The sequence below is a fragment of the Numenius arquata genome, chromosome 13, assembly GCF_964106895.1.
Source record: "Numenius arquata chromosome 13, bNumArq3.hap1.1, whole genome shotgun sequence".
NCBI classification, from domain to species: domain Eukaryota; kingdom Metazoa; phylum Chordata; class Aves; order Charadriiformes; family Scolopacidae; genus Numenius; species Numenius arquata.
Genome location: NC_133588.1, coordinates 7,637,338 through 7,661,355, shown reverse-complemented (window position 1 = coordinate 7,661,355; position 24,018 = coordinate 7,637,338). Strand labels below are relative to the sequence as shown.

The 24,018-nt window shown below is 44.9% G+C and overlaps 1 protein-coding gene and 1 long non-coding RNA gene across 2 annotated transcripts in view; one reads left to right on the top strand and one right to left on the bottom strand.

The window, feature by feature from the left end:
* The window catches only part of LOC141471456 (uncharacterized), a 65,059-nt gene that overhangs the window by 36,314 nt on the left and 4,727 nt on the right, over positions 1-24,018 (top strand). Inside the window, exons 3-5 of the long non-coding RNA XR_012463521.1 lie at positions 14,453-14,546; positions 17,360-17,460; positions 23,173-23,406. This is a non-coding gene — a long non-coding RNA (uncharacterized lncRNA). The remainder of the gene's footprint in view (positions 1-14,452; positions 14,547-17,359; positions 17,461-23,172; positions 23,407-24,018) is intronic.
* On the bottom strand, positions 1,304-4,810 carry POP4 (POP4 homolog, ribonuclease P/MRP subunit). Its single transcript, XM_074158005.1, has 7 exons — positions 4,783-4,810; positions 4,657-4,709; positions 3,680-3,903; positions 2,969-3,046; positions 2,691-2,752; positions 2,238-2,339; positions 1,304-1,740 (listed from the first exon to the last, which is right to left on the bottom strand). The coding sequence occupies exons 1-7, from the start codon at positions 4,787-4,789 to the stop codon at positions 1,604-1,606; spliced, it is 663 nt and encodes a 220-aa protein (XP_074014106.1). The 5' UTR covers positions 4,790-4,810; the 3' UTR covers positions 1,304-1,603.

The window sequence follows — 24,018 nt, the reverse complement described above, 5'->3', positions numbered from 1 at the left end:
CTCTCCCAGCAACAGGTCCAGAAGGGAAGTAGGAGTTTTGGAGACCAACTGACTGAGGGGCTGACTGGCACTGTTAGTGTTTTCATAGGACCTGGGAGGGTTAGAGGTGGTGATGATCTTTGGCTTTCTTGTGGCAGATAAATGGCTTGTGTGCCCTGCAGCGTGGTTAGGAGCTCTAGCTGGAGCTGCCCTCCTAACCCCAGTACAGGGCTTTCGTGCATGATGTTTGTGGGAGAACAGCTATGTGCTCTTTAAAGAAATGACCCTGGTTAACTACAAGCACTTGAATGGTAGCTGTGAAAATCTCCTCTTCCTAGATATGGGTCTTTCATTTGATCCTGAAATTGACTTCATAATTTGCATGGAAGGCTTCTGAAATCTATCAAACACCATAGAGGCTCTTTTATAATAGAAAAATGTTAAGTGATCTAAATACAGGGGTCACTATCGCCTCCCAAACAAGTCAAACCTGCCTAGTCAATGAGAGATTATAATCTATGCAGTCAAACAAAGATCCTTGAAGTATATAGTAAAAAAATAATTAAAAAAGAACATAAGGGTTTAAATATCAGAAGCTTCTTCACAAGTGGTGCTGCATAAACGGTGGTTGGTGAGTTTAGAAGACTTACATTATGAAACTACCTGATTTCTTATATTCCACTGATTTAGCACTCACAAACAAGTGATATAAACTGATTTTCATCCATGCTAGCTTTTTTTAGCATTGTGTAACATGTATATTTTAATCAGAATAAAGGTTTTTTTTAAAGTGTAGAACATAAAAACTATGTCTAAATCTATACAAAAATAGGCCAGAGTGAGGCCCTGTGAATAGAGGTTAGATATTCATAAAGCAATTTTTTGGGTAATTTAAGAACAAGATTGAACGGGAGGCATTTCTGTCTTTGAATTTCTAGCTTTCACTGCTTCACTGTTATGTGATGTGTTCCCTGCATAATATATATTTACTACTATAGACATACCTGATTTAATATTAAAGTAGTGTGTTGGTAAGCAAACAGCTTGCAGGGCTGCATTACATGTTTGCTATGTTTATATTTTCATGCATATATGCCATCTGCAACCATTAACCACAGGGAAGGAGATATGCAAGGTAAAACCTATCATTTCAAACAACTTGCATATCCTTGCACCAGGCAAAGATGTTGCTGTTGGCTCAGGAACAATGATTATAAAAAAGCAGTTGTCATCACCTGCAGTCTCATTATTAGCATATTATAGGCAGGTAAAGCCCAGTTTATACAGAAGGCAACAATAACATTTATCACAGACTTCCAAGATACAATTTTCATTGTGCAAATTTATGATTATAAATTGAAACTGAAGTCAGGTAATCAATACAAATCATACAAGTTTAATAAAAGCAAGAATGTTATATACAAATAACAAAACAGATCCAACAAACTCCAACAGTCTGAGAGACTGCTTTAAAGACAACAGCTACTAGTCATTCTTCAGTATGAAGAAATGCTTTAGAAATGTTTCATGTAGCTCTTTCATCCTTAATCTGCTAGAAAACTTTGCCTTCAAACTGCAGGAAAACAGTAGACACTTCTATTAATACTTCTGATTTTCCATGAAATCATAGGTCAATAGTTCCTTTCAACTTGAACTTTTTTGCAGATCGCTCACTTGCTCTAAGCTGGAATTTGCTTCCGTAGATGTAGGAAATGAATCCATCAATTTCCAAGCTAAATACATTGTTAAGTTTGGGAACAACTGAAAATGCAAAAGGAAAGGAATTAACAGAAGTGGACTAATGTAAATCCCTGTTATGAAATCTATTGATGTACCAGGTTATATTATTCACATGTAGATTTGAGGTTTGTCACATTTCAAGGTTTTTATGCTTTAGCAAGAGAAGAAAAATAACCAAAACTTCTAAATTTTAAACTGAAATTACTAAAGTTAGTCCTCTTTCAGGAGCATGCAGTAAGTGCTGCAAAGTACATCTAATGTGAATCAGATGAATGAGCCATGTGCGTAATCATGTTGGGTTCATTGGAAATTTTTAATTGCTTTATTTATTTTTTTAATTGCTCATTTCTAATGAGACTGTTTATGTGGTCAGTAAAGACATTGACTTCTGCCACTTTACGCAAAGAAATAGAAGCACTGATAAAAACCAATGTACTTGGAAGTGTAAGATGAACAGTGTTTAAGAAATTTCTGATTATTCAAGTTATCAATAGCACTGAAAAAATTGTCTTTTATACCTTTTAATTTGTCCTCTTTAGTTATAATTTTGAAGACATGTTTGAATTCCTGTAGAATGATTCCTGTTATCCCGACGTAAGAGGGGCACTTTGATTTTGTGACTGAAAGAACAGAAGTATGTAGGTATTAGAGAGTTTCAGATTCACGCAGTTTATTTGCTCTTCTACAGTTGCCTCATGATTTAAAAACTGGTTTGCAATATTCTGAAATAATGAAATTACAGTAATCCCTGGTAAAACTTGCCCTTAATCTTTGCAACTAACAACAAGATTTTCAAGAGCAGTTGAAAAGTAATTAGCATTGATAGGGAGAGAAAGAATCCATCAACATACGATCTCAACTGTGTGGTTCCAGAGTTAATGATACTGAAAGGAATTTAAAAATAAGCAGCCGAAATACAGGAGTGTCTACTGAGCTTCAGATGATTTTGTAAAAGAAAACAAACAGAATACCTGTAACAATAGCTCCATGGAGATCAGCTTTTAGCAGTTTGCCCTGAAGCATATGTGGTTGCCTTGAAGAAGCAAGTGGGATCAGGGAAGAGGGAAAGAAAATTTTATGGAAAGTTAGGTTTACAAAACGTGACCATGACTATTGAAATCATGGTCAAAGCTTACAGCAATAGTACATATCCTTATCAAGTCACTGTGATGTTTCTAGCAGTAACTCAGTAAACCTGGGAATATCTACTAAATCAAAACAACACTAATTTTAAAATATCTCAACTTACGCATCTGGTTTAAGTCCGTGACATAGGTCTCTGATGTACTGTTTCCAGAGTTCATGTAGTGGTAGAAAGATGGCGTATCTGCAGTAAGAGACAAAAATAATATACAAGAACCTAATTATCAAAAAATCTATTGGTTGAAGTAATCCATATTTACATCAGAGTTAAGACTAACCTAAGTTTTGTAATCTGCTCTCATAACTGCACCTGTGAGGTAAGCCAATCCAAGCAACAGGTTTGCTTTATAAAAAGAGACACAAACTAAGTATGCTCCTCTCTATCGACCCAAAATGGTGCTGTTTTAGAAGATCGGGCTATAGTTAAGACCAAAGACATTTTTGTTCTTTTACCTCCCCGCACGCTTCACGTTAGCAACAGCAGGGGCGTTATTCAACATGCACTAGTCGGAGGAACCCAATGCATAATTTAGACTTATAATCACAGGCAGTCTAATTTTAAAAAGTGAAACCTTAGTTGATTGTATTTGGGGTTTGATTTCTTGTTATATTTAGCTACACAAAAGGAAAGAAAACCTGTAACAGAGAGGAATTTTCCAACTATACAGATGAAATAATTGTTTTCTTACGGTGAAATGCCACAAGCAGAGTCTCAGGCTGACTGCGTACTGCAGGGTTAGCACCGACACCTACGTGCTGCTGCTTCTACACACCTGTGATACACTTTACTACATAAAGGAAATATTTAAGATCTCACCTTTGCTGTTCGGGTTCAATTTCAAAAAGACGCATTTCTCGCCTTTGCTTGGCAGTAAAACCTTTTGGTTTCTTCTTTTTTGGCTTTTTCTTTTTTTGGGAATAATGCTCAAGAACTACAGCTTTCTGAGTTAGTATATCCTGGATAACTTCAGCTTTCTTTTTTGGCATGCTACGCTTCAGGAAGGCGTTTACAAAGGCTTTGGCCTCTTCTGATCCTTGAGGCTAGAGATATTTTAAAAGATACTTTAAAATATTGAATTGTTGCTGACGAAGTAGTTTTATCAAGTGGACAAGGTCACCGCAGGAATGAGAGATCTGCACAAAAGTACTAGTAAATGGGAAACGTTGAGGTGCTGAGAGCTGGTGGGTGCCAGGCCGGGTGCCGGCGTACAAGGGGCTGCGGGTTTCTCGCCCCCCTTCGGGCAAGGCCGAAAATGGGGAGGAAACGCCGATTTTTTGCCTTCGGTCCGACATGGCGCATTCAGACGCCAAAGCCAGAGGGGGCGAACTGGTGAAACCCGTGCCGGACACCCCCCACCTCTCCCCTTCCCTCCCCACCTCTCCCCTTCCCTCCCCACCTCTCCCCTTCCCTCCCCACCTCTCCCCTTCCCTCCCCACCTCTCCCCTTCCCTCCCCACCTCTCCCCTTCCCTCCCCACCTCTCCCCTTCCCTCCCCACCTCTCCCCTTCCCTCCCCACCTCTCCCCTTCCCTCCCCACCTCTCCCCTTCCCTCCCCACCTCTCCCCTTCCCTCCCCACCTCTCCCCTTCCCTCCCCACCTCTCCCCTTCCCTCCCCACCTCTCCCCTTCCCTCCCCACCTCTCCCCTTCCCTCCCCTCCCTTGGCTGCCGGGAGGTTCGGTGCGGATGTGTGAAAGGAGAGCTGAAACCGCCACGGAACCCCCGGCACCGGCGGGGCGGGAGCGGCGCTGCTCCCCAGAGCCCCCGCCGCGCCGGGGCTCCGCGGTCGGCGGTACCTGGAGGCGCATCCCCGCCGTCTCCCCCGGCAGCAGGCGTCGGTACAGCTCCCCTGCAAGGCAGAGCGGGGCAGGGCGTCAGGCGGGGCCGCCGCGCCGCGGTCCCCCTCGCCCGCCGGCACTCACCCTCCATAGCGGCCGTCTCCGGCGCTTCCGGCGCAGGTTGTGACGTCAGTGCAGGCGACGTGCGCCTGCGCAGCGCTGCGTCTCCCAGGATTGGCCGCGAGGGGGCGCCGGCGCCTGCCGCCTTCATCCGCCGGGCGGAGCCGGGGCCGCCTCGTTAACGGAGTTGTGTTAATGGGGAAGCCGGGGCCGCCTCGTTAACGGAGTTGTGTTAATGGGGAGGGAGCCCTGGGAAACAAACAGCGAGCAGGCCCTTTTCAATAATTAGCATGTGCTAAGCATTCCTCACGGCACTTCCCGGCGCGCGTAAGGCTCGCAGGGGCCCTCGGAGGATGGGGATGGCGCCGCGGTGGCCCGGGACCGGGAGCTTGGGCCTTGAGCGCTGTTTGAGCCCCGGCGGAGGTCAGGCTGAAAGAAACCCATTCTGCACTAACCGCCACACAAATCGCCTATCCAGCACACCAGCCTCGGCCCCGCTGGGAGCTGCGTGGGCAGCTATCGGCAGCCCTGGGTGAGGGGGAGCCCAGCCTGCTCCCTCGGGCCTTGCCTGGCGTCTGCAGGACAGACAGACGGGACAAAGCGAAAGGGGTGTCAAAACCTCTTCAGCAAACAGGAGCAAAAAAAAAAAAAGGGGGGGGGGGAATTGTTAGATTCTGCTTGCAAAAAAGCTTTTATAGAGAGTTTATACTAGTCAGTGTATCAGAAAAAAGACCGTCTTGTTACCGTCTCCCCTAGTGCTGGTTAGGGTAGTAAAGCCCAGCCCTAACCTCACATTTCAGAGGCTGCACTGCTAGAGGTAACCAAGACCCTTGTGTGTCCTGTGTCCTTGTGTGTCCTCCCCCCATATACCAGCGTTTCTGGGTTATTGCCTAACATGGCTGGCACAGAGGTCTGCACGCTCAAGTGTCCCAAAGAGCTCGGTCTTTCTCATAAATCACAAACCTTGCTAGACTCTGGTCTAGAGGGAAGCCATCATTAAGATCAAAAGGCAAAAAAAAGAACATAAAACAGGAAAGTGACATTGCTTATCACAACCATGAGGTGCTATAAAGGAAGAATCTGTGGCCAGGGCAGATTGTTAGATTAACCATTTAGATTAAGCTAGATAGGGACCATTTAATGCCTTTAACTTCTGTTAGGTGTCTGAACAGCCACGTTGTTACTATTACACAAGTCACAGGTTTATTTCAGCAGAGATCAGGATGCAAAACTAACATTATTTCTAGCCAGAATCAAATAAACAGTCTTAAAAAATGAAACCTGAGTATTATTTATCTCTTTTGTACTAACAAATTCTCTGACTCAGGAGAGTAAGCTGAGCACCGGATGTTTCAGTTACTGTCAGGGGGAAGTTTCTTTTAAGAAAGTCTTGTCAGCATACCTTTTATAACGCAGGCCACCTCACCTTTCTCTAATCTTCCACCACTTTAGTGCAATCATGTAGACTTGGAGTAGACAAGTCTGTTGTTCAAGTAGTGATTTATTAGTGTCTTTCCCACAGTAACAGCATTGCCTTGGAGTCTAGATGCTTGTTGTGATGGGTGACCTGAACATGTCAGCCCTCACTTCTTCCTCATCCTGCAGTTGCCCCTACCAGAGATGCTGGGACATCCATTTCCACCTTTCCATCCTGCAGCCCACTTGCCTCATTTGTCCTGCAGATCTCCCTCGCCCAGGATTTACAAATGCAGTCCTAGAGCCAGCTGCTGCCTCAGCTCCTCAGGCTGCAGGCAGGCACAGACCCTCTCTGCCCCTGCCAAAGTTCTCCCATCCCGCTTCTCTTGGTAGGAGAGAGAGTTTTTTTTCCTAGTCCCAGCCTGTCCTTAACGCCTTTCCAGCCATAGCCCTTGCTGCCATTGCAGGTACCTGGCTCTTGCATGCTCCCGTTCAGCTGTTCCCAGTAGCTAACAGTGTGTCAGGTGCTACCTTACCGTGCCTGTGCTCGCACACCCTGCAACATGAGATCTTTGTTTAAAATCTGTTCCCTTGTTTCTAGCAATCAAGGTCAAAAAATCAGGAAGATGCCGCTCGCTGTGGGGTTTACCTCCTCTGATATGTCACCGCCTTTCTCCTCCTGAGATAGGACAGTGTCTTGCTCACTGTACAACACAGAGGTACTTTGAAACCAGAGCACCAGTTCCTTTTCCTTGCCAGCCTAGTCCCAACTCATATTGTCTCTGCTCAGACGTGACGGCTCTCCAAATACAGAGAGGTTTATATTCTTGTCACAGGGGGATATTGGCTTAGCAGATACTTAAGCACTGCTTGGTAAAGGATACTTAGAGAGCTAGTTACTGAGACAGGGTACAGGAAACACATGATTTTGTTGAGTGCTGCTGTGGAGCACAAAGGCACTAAAGTGATCCCTGGCAGGGAATGATATTGTAGATCTCTCTGTCTGTGTGTAAAGAAGAAAGGGCCGATCTCTGCAGAGTATTAAGTGTGAGGACCGGTGGGTTTGTATCACAGTCCTCCTGGCAGTTAAATACATTGCCACAGCAAGCAGATCTCTTGGTTTTACAAAGCATGGACTCCTTGAGTTGTCATTGCTACTAAGAAAAGATCAATTTTCATGAATGGAGTACCAGGATAAGCACTATGGGTCTTTAGGGCCATATGAGTGCTCCTTCACTGGATTTATGCTGCAATTCCTAGGGCACTTCAGGGATTAATAGTCAAATCAGTGTTGGCGGTGCTGGTATTGTAAATCCAACGATCCAGGCTAAACTGGTGCCTGGGGAAGCCAGTCTCTTCCAACAGCTCTACATCTTCATTTTGCAATTTATCTTCAGATATAACGTCTGAGAGAGCCAGATCAGCGTGTTAGTGTGTGTCCCAGCAAGAAGGCTTCACATCAGGAGTCGAGATTCCCATCAAATAAACATGAAATAGAACAGGCGAAGAAACTGAGAAACCAGAGAATATGCAAAGACAGTTTATAGATAAGAAAGAGAAGGCTAGAGAAATGAGGAAAGATGGGTAAAATGTGAATATAAAATGAAGTGGAAATATGGAAACAAAATAATTATAATACATGTTTCTGAATGTGCAGCATCACTCCGCCTGTCGTAGTGTCTTAGAATTTTGAAGCTTTTTACTTCAAGGAAATCACCTTGGAATAGGTTTATAGTGATATAAATCCCTAGTATATATTATTAATACCAAGTTACAGGTGCCAAATTTGGCATTTCTTATTCTTTTAGATCTATATATGGCTTTATTGCTCTCTAAAAATAATAATAATAATAAAACCCACGCAAAAGCCCAACATTGAAGCAATCTAACTGCGTGCACTAGGGGGCTGTATTGTTGTACCTGTAAGTACTGTTGAATTACAGTGATGGGGAAAAAACTGTGTGTGGGCCAGGCTGGGTAACAGCAGCGTCCTGGGGAAAGTTGAGTGAATGTGGGAGCAGTTACAGAAGGAGCTTTATATCAACAGTCACAGAAAGCTAAAACTTGAGATGCAGGGTGACCAAAGACAGAAATTAAAGATACCTGTATGGCACAAGAATAGAAAATCAGCGTTTTTTAAAAAAAGAGAGTAATTGTGAACTGAAGCGAGAGATGAACAGAAGTGTATGAAGTTAACTGATGTGTGTAGGAAGTGACTGGGTTATAATCACTGTTACGCTTTTGCTGGTTGTCATTGATACAAGAAATAAATACCATAATTCTCTAGATGGACAGTCTCAATGAGCGTTTGAGCTCTCAAGGTCAATATAGTTTATTCCTCTTGGCTAAATTGTATTAGCAGCTGAATGTAGTCCCTGGGGACATCCGTATTGGTGAAAATAATTTCCATTTAAAACCTTCTGATGTGACTTTCTCTATCCAGATATCAAGCTGCTAATACAATTTCCATCCCCTTCCCCACGGTTGTGCTGAAGCAGGGTGCAGCCAGTCTGTGCAAGTTCCCAGCTGTCCCCCCGCCTCCTGCCTGCATCTCGCTGCCTCTCTGCCACCACCTTTGCCTCCTGTAGCCCCCATCTCCTTTTGGCCTGGCGGGGAGCACGGGGCTGCTCCATGGCAGCATTTTCAGGGTGCCTTGACTAACTGTACCCTGCACACCCGGCTTCCTCCTAGCTCTGGCTGTGTGGTGTCCAGGCGGTGCTGGTGTGCCACGTGCGGTTCCTTTCCAGGGATTCTGTGCTCGTGGTTCACTGAAAAAACGTTGTAGGAAAGGGTCATGTCTGGGGGGTGACAGTGAGTGGGCAGGGTGAGAACTGCCATCCAGCCAGGTGGGTGGACAGAGTATTTGGTATTGGTAGCCTGAGCGTTCATTTCATGTCAGTGTAGGTTTGCAAGAGGAAAGCATGTAAATTTTGCGTGTGGAAGCCCAAACTCTTGAATTATGGGTTTGGTTGACTGATTGTAGATGGCTGTGGTTGGTTAATGAGTGTCATCTTTGATGTACCCGGTACACCACAAGTGTTTCTTTTCCATATATTTTTCCATAAATTTTTCTGCTTCATCAGCTCATCTTTACCTCATGGCTTAGGATGAGATGTGCCGTCCTGCCCCCTGGCCCCCAGGTGATAAACTATTCTTTCCAGATGAAGGTTCATTATTTCCTGACAGTCCTGTCTCCTTGTTGTCTGAAATTGCAGGTACTGCTTCTGGGGGAATAACTAAGACTGGCTTTTCTGTGTGTGAAGAAAACCAGAAAGCGCTTGGAAATAATCCAAATATGTCTTAATAGCACAGAAATCAGAAGGCAAATAATAATCTCAAAATGTTTTCGGAAAATGTCAATGGTTTAAAAGCCGGGTTTTAAAAAGAGACCAAAGAAACCAGCAGGCTTTTTGGGAGGCTGGTTGTGCCAGCCGGGCAGTGCCAGGAAGGCTGCTCTCACTAGAGGGCAGCCCGGCACCGGCATCGGCTGCGTGAAGCTGGAGGTGGGCTTCTGAGTACTGCCTGCTATGGATCTTCTGTATGTGTTTCTACCCGTTATTGTCATTCAACTGTTTCAAGGAAAAAAAAAAAAAAAAAGTTACAAAATTTTTTCGTCTTTTGGAAGAAATGTGACTGGTTGCAGCTGCTTTTTTAGCACGTAGGACTCTGGTTCTCCTATACACCAACCTCTTCTGCATCACAGTAAAATTATCAGTAATTATCAGTGGAAAGAGGGATTCAATTTCACCACAAGTTAAGGAGGTCCCTTTTTTAAACACCAGTATATTCTTATATCAAAATAAGGAGCCCAATCCTTCTTGAAATATTAGAAATATACATGACCCTAGAATACCTGGAGATAACTACTGCAAACTAGAACTACCCAGCCCTGCGTTGCAGAGCAACGCTAAAAAAGCAACACTTTCTCCCCAAAACAGTAACGAGGAGTCAGTAAGCTGAGGCTTTGGCAGCTGACGTTTGGTTTCCTCGCATGCTGAGATCACGTATGATCCAAACCCACATCAGGATGACAGACACCGCTGCTGCTCCTGAACAGCTTGTATTTACTAATTAATACCAGCATTCTGCATTCATGTATTATTCCATGACAGTCTGTCTTACAGTCATTACTTTTGCTGGTTTTTGAGTGTCATTTAGATCTTATTAAATATTTTATTTTAAAACATAATTAACATTGGCTTATATGTGATAGGGTCGTATGATGCAAAATGAGTATTAAAAATGATAAATTATAAAGTAATAATAGTCATCAGAGCTATACCAGTTTGAACAGTTTAATGTATTTCATTTGGTTTTAAACTTTTGTTACAAAAGGGTTGTCAAGCTCTGCAAGCCCATGTGACATGGTTTGCTTGTCTCGACTTGGCACTTGACCCATGGTAAGTAAGTTTTGGCCAGAAATACGTTACTGCGCACTGCGTGATACTATTTGTAACAGAGTGCGATAGAAAAATGGTACCTGGAAGCGTTTCATGCTGCAGTACTGTGGCTGCTTGCAGGATTTGCGCATCCCTGTCAGTCAGGGTGGCTCCTCTGGTCACCTCCAAACCTTCTGGCACTGCCAGGCCACCCACATGCTCAAGGACAACACAGAGTGAGCTCCTGAACATAAAGGAGAGTTTTACTTCTGCTGCGTGTAACTCAGGGCTCGGGAGTGAGATGAAGCAGTTTTTACCAGGACTGAGGTGACGGGAAGGAAGAGGCATTTTTCACACAAGGCTTATGTTAAAATAATTTATGTTTCACTGAAGCATCTTTTGCCGCGTTTCCCAGAAAGTGCTTAAGCGCTAACTGCTTGGGTCAGAGTGCATTCAGAGGTCACCCCGCAGCTCGGGGGGCTGCTCCTGCCGCCCCGACCCCCGAAGGAGCAGGAGGCTCCAGCCGTGCAGGGCAGGGTTTGCAGCGCAGCCACCTCCTGCGCAGCTTAGAGCCAGCAGGTGCTTCATGCCAAACTGCCAGCGTGCCTGGAGTTAGAAACTGGGATGAAATCCCAAGAAAGTTGAAAAGGTTCATTAATTAAACAGATACAAATTTCTCATTTTTCCTCTGTAATGAGGTGTCTTTCTCAAAGGCATCACTATCAGCAAGGCCCTGCGCCTGCCAGACTCTTTCGAAGTAACACAATTAGGCTGTCAGGAGTGAACCATTCTTTTGAATAAAACGACTCAGCTTGCGCTCTCCTTGTCCAAGAGATGCATTGCTGAGTCCACACACACACACACACACACACGAAGGCCTCATCTGCCGAGGCACCGCAAAGCTTCAGGTCCCACTGGTTCTAACATGTCTGTCGTGACACGCCAGCACACGCGTGTCCTGCCAATGGGATATGCGTGTCTCCACAAATTCAGGTACTGCAACCCAGAGAAAAACAAGTGAAAAGTATTTATCTGTTGAAACTGGGCTGACTAACCCTGTGACGTCCCTTTTGCCACAGCCAACACCTGAACTAGCGATGTCCTGAGCTGCTGCCCGAGGCAGTAAGAGATAATAGCTGCTTTAATCAACCGTTACAGAGTGGTGCGGAGTCACACAGGTTACCTGTAACCCATAACACTGGCTGTGACTATGCTGGTAATGCACATAGGCAGCCTATTTTCTTTTTTAATGTTCCTTGTATCTACATTAGCTTTTTATCAACCAGTTACAGGGGTACGGCTGACAATGTAAAGTGTGGCCCACACCATCAAGAGGGATTCGGGCAGATCCCTCTCGTGGACTGCACTGGTGGGCACTGAGCCATACGTTCTCGGCATTTCCACTTCAAGTTTTCATATATGGGAGGATGAAAAGTAGTCACAGCATCTGGGGGTTGTGACTCCCACTGCGGGTGAAGTCTCTCTGAGCGGTGGCCAGCTGCTCGCACAGCGCTAGTGGTGGGGCTTCCAGCTCCCGACCCGTAATCTGATTGCTGCTGAGCTGCCGGTGTGTGGTGGGGCAGCGAGGGGGTTAATGCTGCTGGATTGCTTTGATAATTGGAAAAAAAAAAAAAGCCCATCCAAAGCCAACCAAAAAAACCCCCTGTTTGAGGTCAGTGCTCTAGTAAGTGCCTTTTAAAGAAACAATAACCTGGTGCAATAGAAAATATTTTGTCCATCTCTTCAGCAGAAATCTGATAAATCATGGAGAGAGGCAGGTGTCCGGGGAGATAAAAGTAATAAATGTGGCTGCAGTTCTGGAGTGAGCTAGCCTGTCAGGCTGGTAATTAAATGAAAGTCCCTCTCAGGAAATGCTGGAAGCTAATAGCTATACATGGAGATGCCAATTCATTTGCCTCAGCAATGTATGTTAATTTTAGCATGAGATTAATTTATGCGTTTTGCAGTGGGACAAAATGGGGGGGGGTGCAAGGGGGAGAGCTTTCATCCTGCCACTGATTATTTCAGGTGGTAGAGATCATTAAGCACGTTATACTTCTTAAAAACACAACAGTGGGTGCGAATGGGAGAGAGAAAAATGTTTAATTTAAGCAGATCGTCTAAACAGAGTTAACTAATCACAGACTTATAACTGACCCGAACCCCATTTGCAGAGAGCTGCCAGGGGATCCTTTGCTTTGCCACAGCTCGGTAAGTACAGAGCCCTACTTAGCAAGCAGCTTGAGTCACTCTGTGTTGGTGTGCTTTAAAAGGATTTCTAAGAGTTACACGAGTGTGAAATTAGGAGCGCTGCAGTGGCAGATCGCACCTACAGGAAGAACAGCGGTTCTTTGAGGCTGCGGTAAGCTCAAGGATGCTCCAGTAGGCGCCCAGAGGAGGTGCAGGAAAGGGCTGACTTGCACGTAAAGGTGCGCTGGTAATCACTAACGACGCTCGTGCTGTCTGGGCGCGGGGCTCAGGACCGCCTCAGCTCTAGCGATGCGGCACTTAGCGCTGACAGAGCTGCCCAGCTCCTGCTGGTTTGGGATTGTCCTGTTCTGGAAGAAAACTAATTCTGAGACCAGACAGACATTGAAGTGGGGGAGTTGTTCGCCTGATGCATAAGGCAGTGAGGGGACTGTGACCCCGCTGTGCGCTCAGGCAGTGTGTGTTTGTGTGTTATAGTCCCTCTCTGAGGTCATTTTTGACCCTTGTGTGCCGTTTCAATCATACTTGTCAAGCCATCAAGCTCTCGTATAACATCGCTACAGCTTGCATGCACACAGCTGCCTGCCATAGAGGATAGCTATGCCATTAACGTTACACGCTCTTCCCCGTGGTGAATACGGAGTTGCCGGGGCTTGCTGGTGGTGGGTGCTGCCGCACAGGCCCTCCGCTGCCGGCGGCAGCACGAGCTTCTGCTGGGTGCGTGATCTGTGCAGAAGCAAGGCCCTGATTTACACTTCCAAGTGTGGCGTTAAGGGCATGACTATAGGTGTTTCAGCTCTGAAACACACACTGCAGCACAGCAGGCTTCTTTCTAAGGGTCTTCTGATCTGTAAAATTATCAGCATTGAGGCAGCAGAAGGCAAAGCAGATTTTCCTTTATTTTCTTCTGCCTTAGAGGAGGAATACTCACTTGCCCTTCAGTGTGATTACAGCCCATTTACCAACAGTTCTTTTTGAATTTCAGACCTAGGTTTTGGAACAGTCAGAAGCAAGAAGTGTTTCTTTTCAGAGCCTGGAGCAGTGAGCGCAATGGTAAAGTTTATTTAACAAAAAGAATAGTTCCAGCTGAATTCACATTGTGAAATTACAGGTCCATTTAAAGCAAAATAGAAATGGTGGCAGGTTCGGGTCAGGGAAGGAAGATAATGGCATCTGCTGCAAAGTGCATCCAACAACCGTCTCCAAATTTTTAAGTTTTTATACGATGTTTTTCTTTTCTTTGTATAATTATGCAAAAGAATAGAACTAAAAAAAAAAATCTACTAGATGCTGAAAACAAGCTTGAGGCTTGCTTGGGGATTGCAAGTGGAGACACTATAAATGGTGTCTCAAATGCTGACTGATTTCAGAGCTATGGGCTCTGTCCCTCCTGTCATTGACCAGGACAGAGGTCTGTGACCTTCCTGCCCGCACGCATGTCCCCAGGGTATGTCCTCCCTGCGTGGCTGGCCAGGGCAGGACCCCGCGGGGGCGTGATCCCCACGAGGGCTGGCCCTGGCTGCACACTCCTTGCTTTGCAGCCGTTGCCCTGATGCCACAGAAGTCACCTCAATCCCTTTTGTTCCAGACTGCAGCTGTCAAAATGCACATTTTTCATGAGAAAGAGGGTTGCCACCAGCTTTTCATAATAGTACTTTAAATGTAGCTTACTCTTGCCACTCTTTCTACAGAGACTGGCTGCTGTGTCTCCTCCCAGGCTCTGCTGCAGCGTCCTTCTGCTCCTGCTCTGAGGACTCCCCGTTAGTGTCACCGTAACACCAGGAGGTGAGCTAGAAACAAACCTGGGAATATTTTGTAAGTCCTACCTGCATCAGCCCTGTGTGTTTGCCTGCAAGAGCTGTGGGAGATTGGAGGAGTCAGGAGAGCTCCTGTCATTACGGGAGGGGCTCCTGTGCCAGGGAGATCGTCTTAACGAAGCCCTCCCTGAGGAGCCACCTATGGTCCTTTGAGATTACCAAAGGGACTTCCAGAGAGAGAGACTTTGGTGCATGCCTTAGTGTATCTCTGTCTTGACACTGCTGAAACCTACTGAGCCCTTCCATAACCCTGGCACTTAAACAGAGATTGTGTTTAGAGCTGTCCTCTTCTTATGAGTTAAAACAACCAAAAAAAGATAGAAATAATAATTTCCCACGTTGTCTGGTATGTAAAAATGGCAAGCTCCACAGCTGCTCTCATTTTTGCTGCCCACAGACATGGGGTCAATTCTGGGGGTAGAAAACAGGGATGGTCAAGTAGTAGTGAAGGCACATTACCTGCAGATTGCAGCTCAAATTCTGCTCTGGCTTGGTAGCACCCGGAAATGTTCCTACTCTGAACAGAGGTGATGAATGAACAAACCAGCTGGAGCCCTGCTCTCCCTCGCCCTGGGAGGAGGCGCTTCCACAGGCTGGCTTTGGGTGCACCTTCAGACACAGCACGGCACTGGCTGCTGCTCCGCTCCCAGGTCCTGCTGCTGCCGAGAGCTGGGAGTTTAAAACCAGCTGAGCCTTCCCACACGGCAACAAGATTTACTAAACCACTAAGATATTGGGTCAGCCTTGTAAATCATTTTAATTATTTCACTAAACAGGTTGTGGAAATAGATCAATAGAAAATACGGCATTTAGGCTTACAAAGCTGTGTATTCATTATGGGAAAGAAATTATATTAACTGATTTAGGAGCTAATAATAACTGAAAATAACAATTTAATGGAAGCCTTCCAATCCCACAGTTTGAAAGCAGGATACAGCTATAAACAGTCTACCCATTTTAATCTCAGTCAAGTATATATAGCAATTTTTTGACTCTCAGAGAAATGTCAGTCAAGTACAAGTAACTTGCAGACTTTCAGCATCCCATAAATTACATTATAATAAAACAAAACCAAAGAAACTGGCAACAGCCATTTTTACACACTGACAGGGTCACATGAACCAGGCACATGAAAAATAAGAAAATATATTGCAATACAACAAAGTGGAGGTGTTGCACAGCAGGGGCTATTTTCCCCTTGCAATTGCTATTTCTGTGAGACCGTGGTTTGCGCTGCTGGGCTTGAAGGGCACTTCTCTCTCTAAAGTGTCGGGGGGGTTGTCTCAAACATCTGAATACTAAATATATGCTATATACATACAATATATATAAAGAGAGGGAGGAAAACAAACCAGAAAAACTTAATATCTCCTGTGCAGCAAAAGTCAGGTGTCGCCGTTCAGTAGTTGGGGTCAGCATTGCTCTATTACAATTATTTTACTGTAGCTAAACTAAATTTGGTACGCTGTGTCCTGGTTTTCTTAATGCATGCACGATAGTCACCTGTGCAGCTGAAATGCTTTCCCCTGAAGTGAGCTGTACATTGTGCCTATTTAATGCCTTATTGGCCATGGAGTAGCTACACTGAACCAAGCAGGCGCGACTGCCGGCAGAACCTGAGCCGCAATCAGATAGTGCGCCCCTGTCCCCCGCTCCTTTGAAAGCCTGCAGCCTGCTGATAGGCAATTGTCACACCAGCTATCTCCTCTCTGGCTTGCAGGCGAAGTTAAGCTTTTCTTTAAGCCCTCAGGCTAGATAGCATTTGAATTACGCACTTCATCGCACCCCAATTAGCTAGGGATGCATGACAGAAATCATTATCAGGGAGTTTATTTGGGGAAACACCTTATTTTGCTGCTTGGTTCAGCATATGAAGAAAAAAAAAAACCCCACAAAACCACCTTCTCCACTGAGAAAAGCTTGTTTCAGGGCAGAGTGAAACTTTGAGCCGTGGCAAATCATGTTGTTCCTGCTTATTCACCTGTCTCCTTGAGCTCCAGCGGCTGTTTTGGGAGCGTTAAGTGTTGCTCAAATAAAAATAAATGGCTTCGGCATGACTGCAGAGCTGACTGAGCACATTCCCTGCGCAGGCTGTGCAGCATGGCTGTCTCCTGCTCCTGAGACCCCACAGCAGGTGAGTTTTACAGTGTTCCCAGGTAAATGGCCCCTGTGGCTTCCACCCCACCTCCCCTCCTCCCTCGCCATTTTGCGGTCACGCTCCCAGCTCTAAACAGCAAACTGGACGGATGTTTTTCCTAAGCCCTGTAAATGCCAGCAGCAACAGATGAGCCACGAATGAAGGGAAACGCGCTGTGTGAACACATGGTGTTTTCATGGCCCTGAACATGAGCAGTGCTTTCTCTGGAGCTGCTCTGCTCCAGAAACCTGCAGGGGCAAGGTTTGAATTACCCCGGGTAATGAGCCTAAACTTGGTTGATACTCCCATGCACATTTACGACCGAGTTGACAAACACTTTGTGAACCCAGCGGAGCTCCACGCATTTCCTTGTGAGATGGTTTGCTTTAGTGAAATGCTTCAGTCTAGTATAAGTAGCATAAGACCTTTCTGGCCTTAAAATAATTAACTCTTGGGTTAATAAAGACAGTTTATGTTCTTGAAAAATATTGCAAAATGTTCAACTTCTCACATTTGACACTGCGGCGAGCTGGATTTAGTTCCATTTACTCAGTCTTGATATTAAATCATGTTACAGTTCAGATTTTGACAGGTGCCTGCTGTGTGTTGCTAACTACTGTTTGCTTGGGTTCTTGCTCCCCCAGTTCTGGCGACAGTGAGGCGAGACTTTCTTCTCTCTCTCCCGACCTGCTCAAAAACTGCAAGGTGGCCCCATCAGCAAACCCACACCGGGATCAATGCACCGGTATGTACTCATTTTTGGTTTTCTCTCTTGTCAAACCCTGCTTACTTCCCTAGAGACTGAAATGCCAGTGTTATTAATTATTAAAAGATTTCACTATATGAGGAGTCTGGCTGCTGACTTCAGTGGTACTCGGCTAGCTCAGATACAAAGTCATTAGCTCAACCAGCAACTTAACCATAAACTGAGGTTCATTTTAACCAAGATTGCAATTAGCACCTTGCTGTGTATTTAACTAACTTGAGACTTTTGTACCACTATCCTATAAAAGTTGAAATTATATCCAAGCACTCTATAAATGGATTACGCTATTATCATTATTTGTAGCACTGAATGATTGTATTTTTACTGTCTTGCACTGAATTAGCATAAATGAATCACAAACGTGAGTGTCTTTGGTAAAGATCATAAAGTAACTGATGTTTCCTTAATCAAATTGTACGTTTTCATCATCTCATTTGATTTTGTTGCCTGAAGCTTCTCTTGTGCACTTTCTCAAGTGCTGCTTTCCGCTCAGGGTAACAGGTATCACTGACAGACACGGTTCAGTCTAGATCAGCGCTCAGTGGAGCTATTCCTTGGCCTGACTCGGATTTAGATGCGCACACCATGTCCTTGTCCAAAGATCTATCAATGTTCCCAAGCAAGCCCAGCTCCCAGGCTTGCACACTGCTCGGCTTAGTGGTGGCAAGGCACACTGACGAGGTACTTCAGCTCCCAGAGCTCAGAGCAGTGTACGCTCAGTATAACAATGATGTGGGGTGTTTCAACAACATCCTCATTCCTGTCAGAGACACAAGAGTAGTTTAACTAAGGAAAGCAGGCTTTTAAATCCTGAGCCATTTGAGGGTCCCTTCAGGAACCGATGGGCGGCTTTTCTTTGTGCTCCCACTGTCCTTGCTGGCTTGGAGCCGGGGGAGAGGTGGTGGCTGTCCTGCCAGAGCAAAGCATGCAAAGATGAGCACTGGGATGCTGGGCAAGAGGTATCCTGAACTGCACTGGCCATGGCCCCGGGAGTCTGGTGGCCTAGCCCCTGCCATCCTGCTTTCAGAGGGGATCCAAGAAAGCAGAGAAAGAAAAAAGAGTACTCCCCACCATGGTGGGGATGCTCTGGTGGCCCCAGAGGACTGATTCTCTGAGTGCATTTCTCAGAGCACAGACTATCCCCAGCCCAGGGCTGCCCCATGCCATGGGAGGGCACGTATCCCAAGGGGCAACCGAGTTATCAGATCCTTCGCTGCTCCTATCTAGGTCACAGACACCCACCACGGTGCTCTTCTTGGGAGGGAAGGATGAGGCAAACCAAGGGGGGTGGTGGGTGTCAAAGTCCCGACACCGACTTTCCTCACACCCATCCTTAGACCGCAGCAGCTCTCCCCGTGGGGCTGATGACACATTTTTAAAACTGCAAAGACAGTTGATTAATGACACACTGACAGGTATCAGTCACTTGGATCAACTCTGACAACTCCAGAAGCACTGAAATACAACTGTCCAGAACAGTAAGTAAATAAATTACAGCATATACATTAAAAAGAGGCTCTGCCATGGGTATTTAGAGCTAAATCTAGTGTTTACTGTAGACTATAAATACAGAAACACTCTCTTAAAAAAAAAAAGAAATTAATAACTATTATAAAAAACACAGCACTTGGAAATCAAAAGTATCCTACTAATTTTTGCCAAAACAGCTGACTTGGACTGAGAGCCAAAATATCAACACCTGCCTAGATACTATCTATATCACCCTGAAACGCAAAATGAGTCATGATACTCACCGGATTGTCAGAGCAACTTACAAACCTGAAAAAATATTTAGTAATGAAGAATTCCTATTCTAGTTTGATAAGAAACCTCAATGACTTCAGATTTTCAAGGAAAATGACAAGAAAATCCAAAAGTAAGAGCCCATTTTATGTGGTCATCTGTTTTTTCATCCTGCATAACACTCCCAAAGTCTTACCTGTTGCTTCCTATTTCAAGGGTACTAACACAGAAATAAATTAAAATTTTGGACAGATCTGGTTATGGAATAGAAAAAAAATAGCTTAACACCCCCTTTCCCATCTTCCCCAGAGTAAATCCCCAACAAGTCCTTTAGAAAAGTATAATCTTCAACTGAACTGTAAGCATTTTTGACTTAGTTATCAAGTCCTCGTTCATTTAATTTGTATTAAACTACGGATGATTTTCCATATGAAATTTAAGAAACATTTTAACAGTAACAGGAAACCAAATCTATAGGCAACAAACAGGGAAAGCCATTAACTAACTCTGCAGCACAGTCCTCTTTGATTCGACTCTTAATATAACTGTGATTTGCTTGGAATGTCCATAATTGCTATAATGAAAAGGCTGGCAGTTGTCATAGGAAAAATAGGAGATTTCAATCCATTCATTGACATTAGCACGGATCCTTAAAAAAAGCCATCTTTTTCGGGCCTGTATTTTACATTGTCATTGATGCAGAGCTGAACCACATACTTTCCCCGGCTGGCTCCATTTATAATAAATATCCGTCTTTGCTCTGCAGATTGCTGGGTTTTAGAAACATGGTCTAAAACCAACAACAACCCCCTCCCTTCCTCTTCCTTATCACCCGTCAAGCCACATGGCCGTGCCCAGAGAACGGTGCTGCTGCTGCTCTGGCGCAGGACAGGGTGACACAGGAATCGCTGGTGCCTTCCTGGGTTTCTTCCAGCCTTCCTCTCGTTCCCTTTGGTTTAGGGCTGTTAATTTTGCTATAGAATAAGTGTAACTGCTCCTGTGTGAACAACCCCCAAACCTGCCCCACGGATGCATGCAGCCCTGGAGAGAGAAGCCCCTGACTGCCCAGCAGCCCCCTGCATTGCAGCTGAGTGACCTGCAGTGCTGCGAGGCTCCATGGCACAAAAACACCACAAAAGCCCCAAAACGGTAAAGAAGAAAAAAAATCGCACGTCTTTTCTGTGTGGGAGGAGTCCCTGCCCAGGGCAGGGGGGGTGGAATTTGATGATCTTTAAGGTCCCTTCCAACTCTAACCATTCTATGATTCTAAACATTCTTTATTAATCAGCAACAATTTGCGTATGTTGGTATTATAGCACTCTCCCACAGCTTGTAGCACTGGTTGTCCCTTACTGGTAGCAGAGAGCCCCTGGGGTGACAGAGGTGGTGTGTCCCCAAGGGGCCAGCAGCTCCCCAGGTGCAGGGGCCAAGCTCCCTTGGCAGGGCTGGGAGACCCCTCCCTGCTCCCAGCGAAACCCTGCAGCGCGCTCACGCACTACAAATTAATATTCTCACAACAACAACCCCTCCAATCAGTCTTTGCTAAAAGCATTAATTAGGACTTTAACATTTTTGATCCCATCAATTTTCTGTTCTTTTCTTATTAAATAGATGTACTAGGGGAGTTTGAATAATAACTGCCCGAAGTTTGGGGATAATGAATAAATGAACTTTGCCAGCCTCTGGCTCAGCATGAAATTTACTGCGTAGTAACAAATGCAACAGAGGCAGCTCATATATTAACCAACCAAGTTTTGACGCACAAGTTTGGGAGCACATTATTTACTTACTTACTAATTCTAGTGAGACACGGCTCCTAAATATTTTATGCAGGAACTGAAAAATGACATGTTCAGACAGTCTTTTGCATGCTCCATCACAGCATGGAGCTGCCTGCTCACCCATCTTCCCGTCGGTGGGTCTCTGGCCCTCTTGCCACGCACAGCAACATTTTCGGGACTGCACACTTCATTCTCCGTGGGAGCTTAGCCAGAAAAGGCGCATAGCAGGAACTAGGTAACTTTGCTTTTTACTTGCTAGGTCTAGGCACTTTGAAGGTCACAAAACTACTTTTGTTCCATGTATTTTTACATGTTCATGGCTCTAGCATCACTCTGCTACACTTGTAAATCCATTCATTTTTGTAGAAATCCATTAACTCGCAGTGAATTTATAGCAGTATAACTGTGAGCAAACTATGGCTGATGGCGCAGACTGGAAATATTACAAGGAAAAGTGCAAAGTTCTATTGATTTTCTCTCAGGAAAAATGTGGGTTTCCTTATGATTATATTATAGATGACTCAGCTCTGGCCCCTAACAGCCATCACTCACGCTGCCCAGCTCCCCTGCTTGCTGGCTTTGTGCAGGGGAGCCGCTGACTGCAGTGTCCCCCAGTGCAGGGACCAGGGGCTGTCTCCCTGGGTGCCCGGGGATGCACCCACCCCACCACCGGCGCTGCGGGACCTTCTGCCCAGCACTGCACGGTGGGCGACACGCTGCCTTTCCACCGCTCTGCAGTCCAAGCACTTATTCCTAATCGATTCTGACAGCAGACACCATGAGGAATGCTGAGATTTATGAAAGAGCAAGATTTGCCACTAGCCTGTGTCCATTAAGGGTACAGCAAAACCTCACTTTGCCCTTTGTAAATACAATCAGCAGAAGTGAGGCAGTTGCCCTTTTCAGAAGAAAGAGCACTCTCAAAGGACAGATGTTTTAGCAAAAGTCCTTAACACACTCACAAGCAATAAGGCTCCAAATTCTTTACATTTTTCCATCAAAATGTTTCTCAGTCCTCTAAGTGCTTTTAAAAGACTAAATGCTGTACTGAAAGCTGCAGCCTCCTCTTTAGCCAGTTATTTCCCCTGCACTACGCAAATACAGGGCAAACATAGGCTATGTGTGTTGCAGAAAAGCTGGCCCAAATGTGGAAACCAAGACCCCAAAACCTGGAGGGCACATTCTGCACATTTTTGAAGGCAGAAATAGAGCAAAGGTAAAGGTAAAGCCAGGTTATCTGGGCAATCTGCTCCCTTGTTGAAGTTATCCTGTGTGCTGGGAATGAGTTATCTCTGCATGTGTGCAGGTCGTCACTGGGAAGAAAAGATGCCTATTGCTCTTGTTAGAAGAGATTTTTCATCAAATCCTCAGGTTATTGTTTAGTAGTTCTGAGGTTTTATAGTGAATTGGAATATAAGAACTGTTATTCCTACTGTGGCACACTTAATTCTGATCTCAGAAAGGATAAAAAAAAGTTATTTTTAGTTGCAGATTTAATATTTTTTCACCTTTAATGTGATTAAAGTCTAAAAGACCTTGATAATTCTACTCCTGCCGCTGCACACAAAACTTCCAGTTGCTGTTCGGGTAACAGCCTACAATACAAAGAGAAGGACAGATACAAGGTGACGTATTTCCTTCCGTGTTTCCTGCAAACCGCACAGTACGCAATTCAAGGCATAATGTACTCTGTAAGCGATGAAACAAAAGTATCAGAGCAAAGCAGATGATCTATTTAGTAAGAGACCATATTGAGGTATGGCTGAAGTTGAACTAGAAGCCTAACTACTCCTAGAGAGACATGATCCACTGCTTCAAGCATCAGCTATTTATTTAGATAAATTTTGGCAGATTTTCTTCTTCCTCTTGTGGAAAAATTTGGTTTGGTTCTCTCCCTGAGAAGGAAGACAAGTCACTGGGAAATACCCACTGCCCCTGACAAAAAGCAGCAGTGATGCTGAACGTGCTGGAGGACCCACCCTCCAGACCCAGACAGGTTTCACTGTCGTGACCAGCCATTACGGATTAGAGCTCCTGTGACATTACAGACTCCGCACAAACCTCTGCATTGAACTGTCCTTGAACAAGTTCCCAGGCAGGAACACTACTGTTCATTTTGCCATGGTCTGACATTCACGTATTTTTTCCACCTGTCTTTTTCTTTCAGGTTATAAAAGATTTGCCCTCCCATGCGTGTATGGAAGCCAAAGACCCTGCTCTTCAGTGTCTCAAGCTCTGATGCACTTCCAGACCCAACAACCACCTCCCCCAAGTCCTTCAGAAGAGCAGTTCTGCTTTTTGTGGGATGATTACGGATTATTCTGCAATCCACAGGATACTACAGCTGGCATTAAGGGGATGAACATTCTTACAAAGATTTTATCGCCTTTGGGTCCCCACGGTGAGTTTGCCCCAGTACAAGAGGGCTTTTATTACCACAATGTAGTAGCATGTATGAAAGAGAGACGTGTTTTGGTCTCACACCTTGTGACATGCGAGTGGCACAAATCCCTATTACTGGCAGCCCTAGAAAAAGCAAATTCTGACCATTGGAGAAACTGAAAAACCCCTTCCTACCCTCCTTTTAGAAGAGGACTCAGGTTCGAGGTGAGGCAACGGCACATCCTGCTTTTGCTCCAATAGCTTCTGCCGACAGAGTCCTGCTGGTGCTGTAGCTGGCACTTTACCAGTTCCACAATTAAGGTGCTTTAGAAATGCTATGCAAATGAAAGGATAAGAGTCACAGTCAGACTTAGGGAATTTCAAAGTACTTTACTAAATTCAGCTAAAGAACGTTGAGTTCCTTTACCTATTACCTCACTTAAAAGCCAAGAATTTTGAAACAGAAAAATAAATGCTCTATTTACTGTACAAAAGCCTTTTGCTTCATTAGAGGAAAGTTCACTTGGTAAGACAAGTGACACAATTATGTAATTTTGGGAATCTAAATATATTGTAAACATATATTAGAACCAGGTCTAGGGAATACAACATTCCAGGTACAGTCATTTTT

What these genes read in the sequence shown, in the direction of transcription:
- POP4 (XM_074158005.1), bottom strand. An exon ending in CGGCGGGGATGCGCCTCCAG is followed by an intron (nt 3,904 to 4,656) that starts GTACCGCCGACC and finishes AAATATCTCTAG; the next exon opens with CCTCAAGGATCAGAAGAGGC. An exon ending in TAAAGAGGACAAATTAAAAG is followed by an intron (nt 1,741 to 2,237) that starts GTATAAAAGACA and finishes TTGCATTTTCAG; the next exon opens with TTGTTCCCAAACTTAACAAT.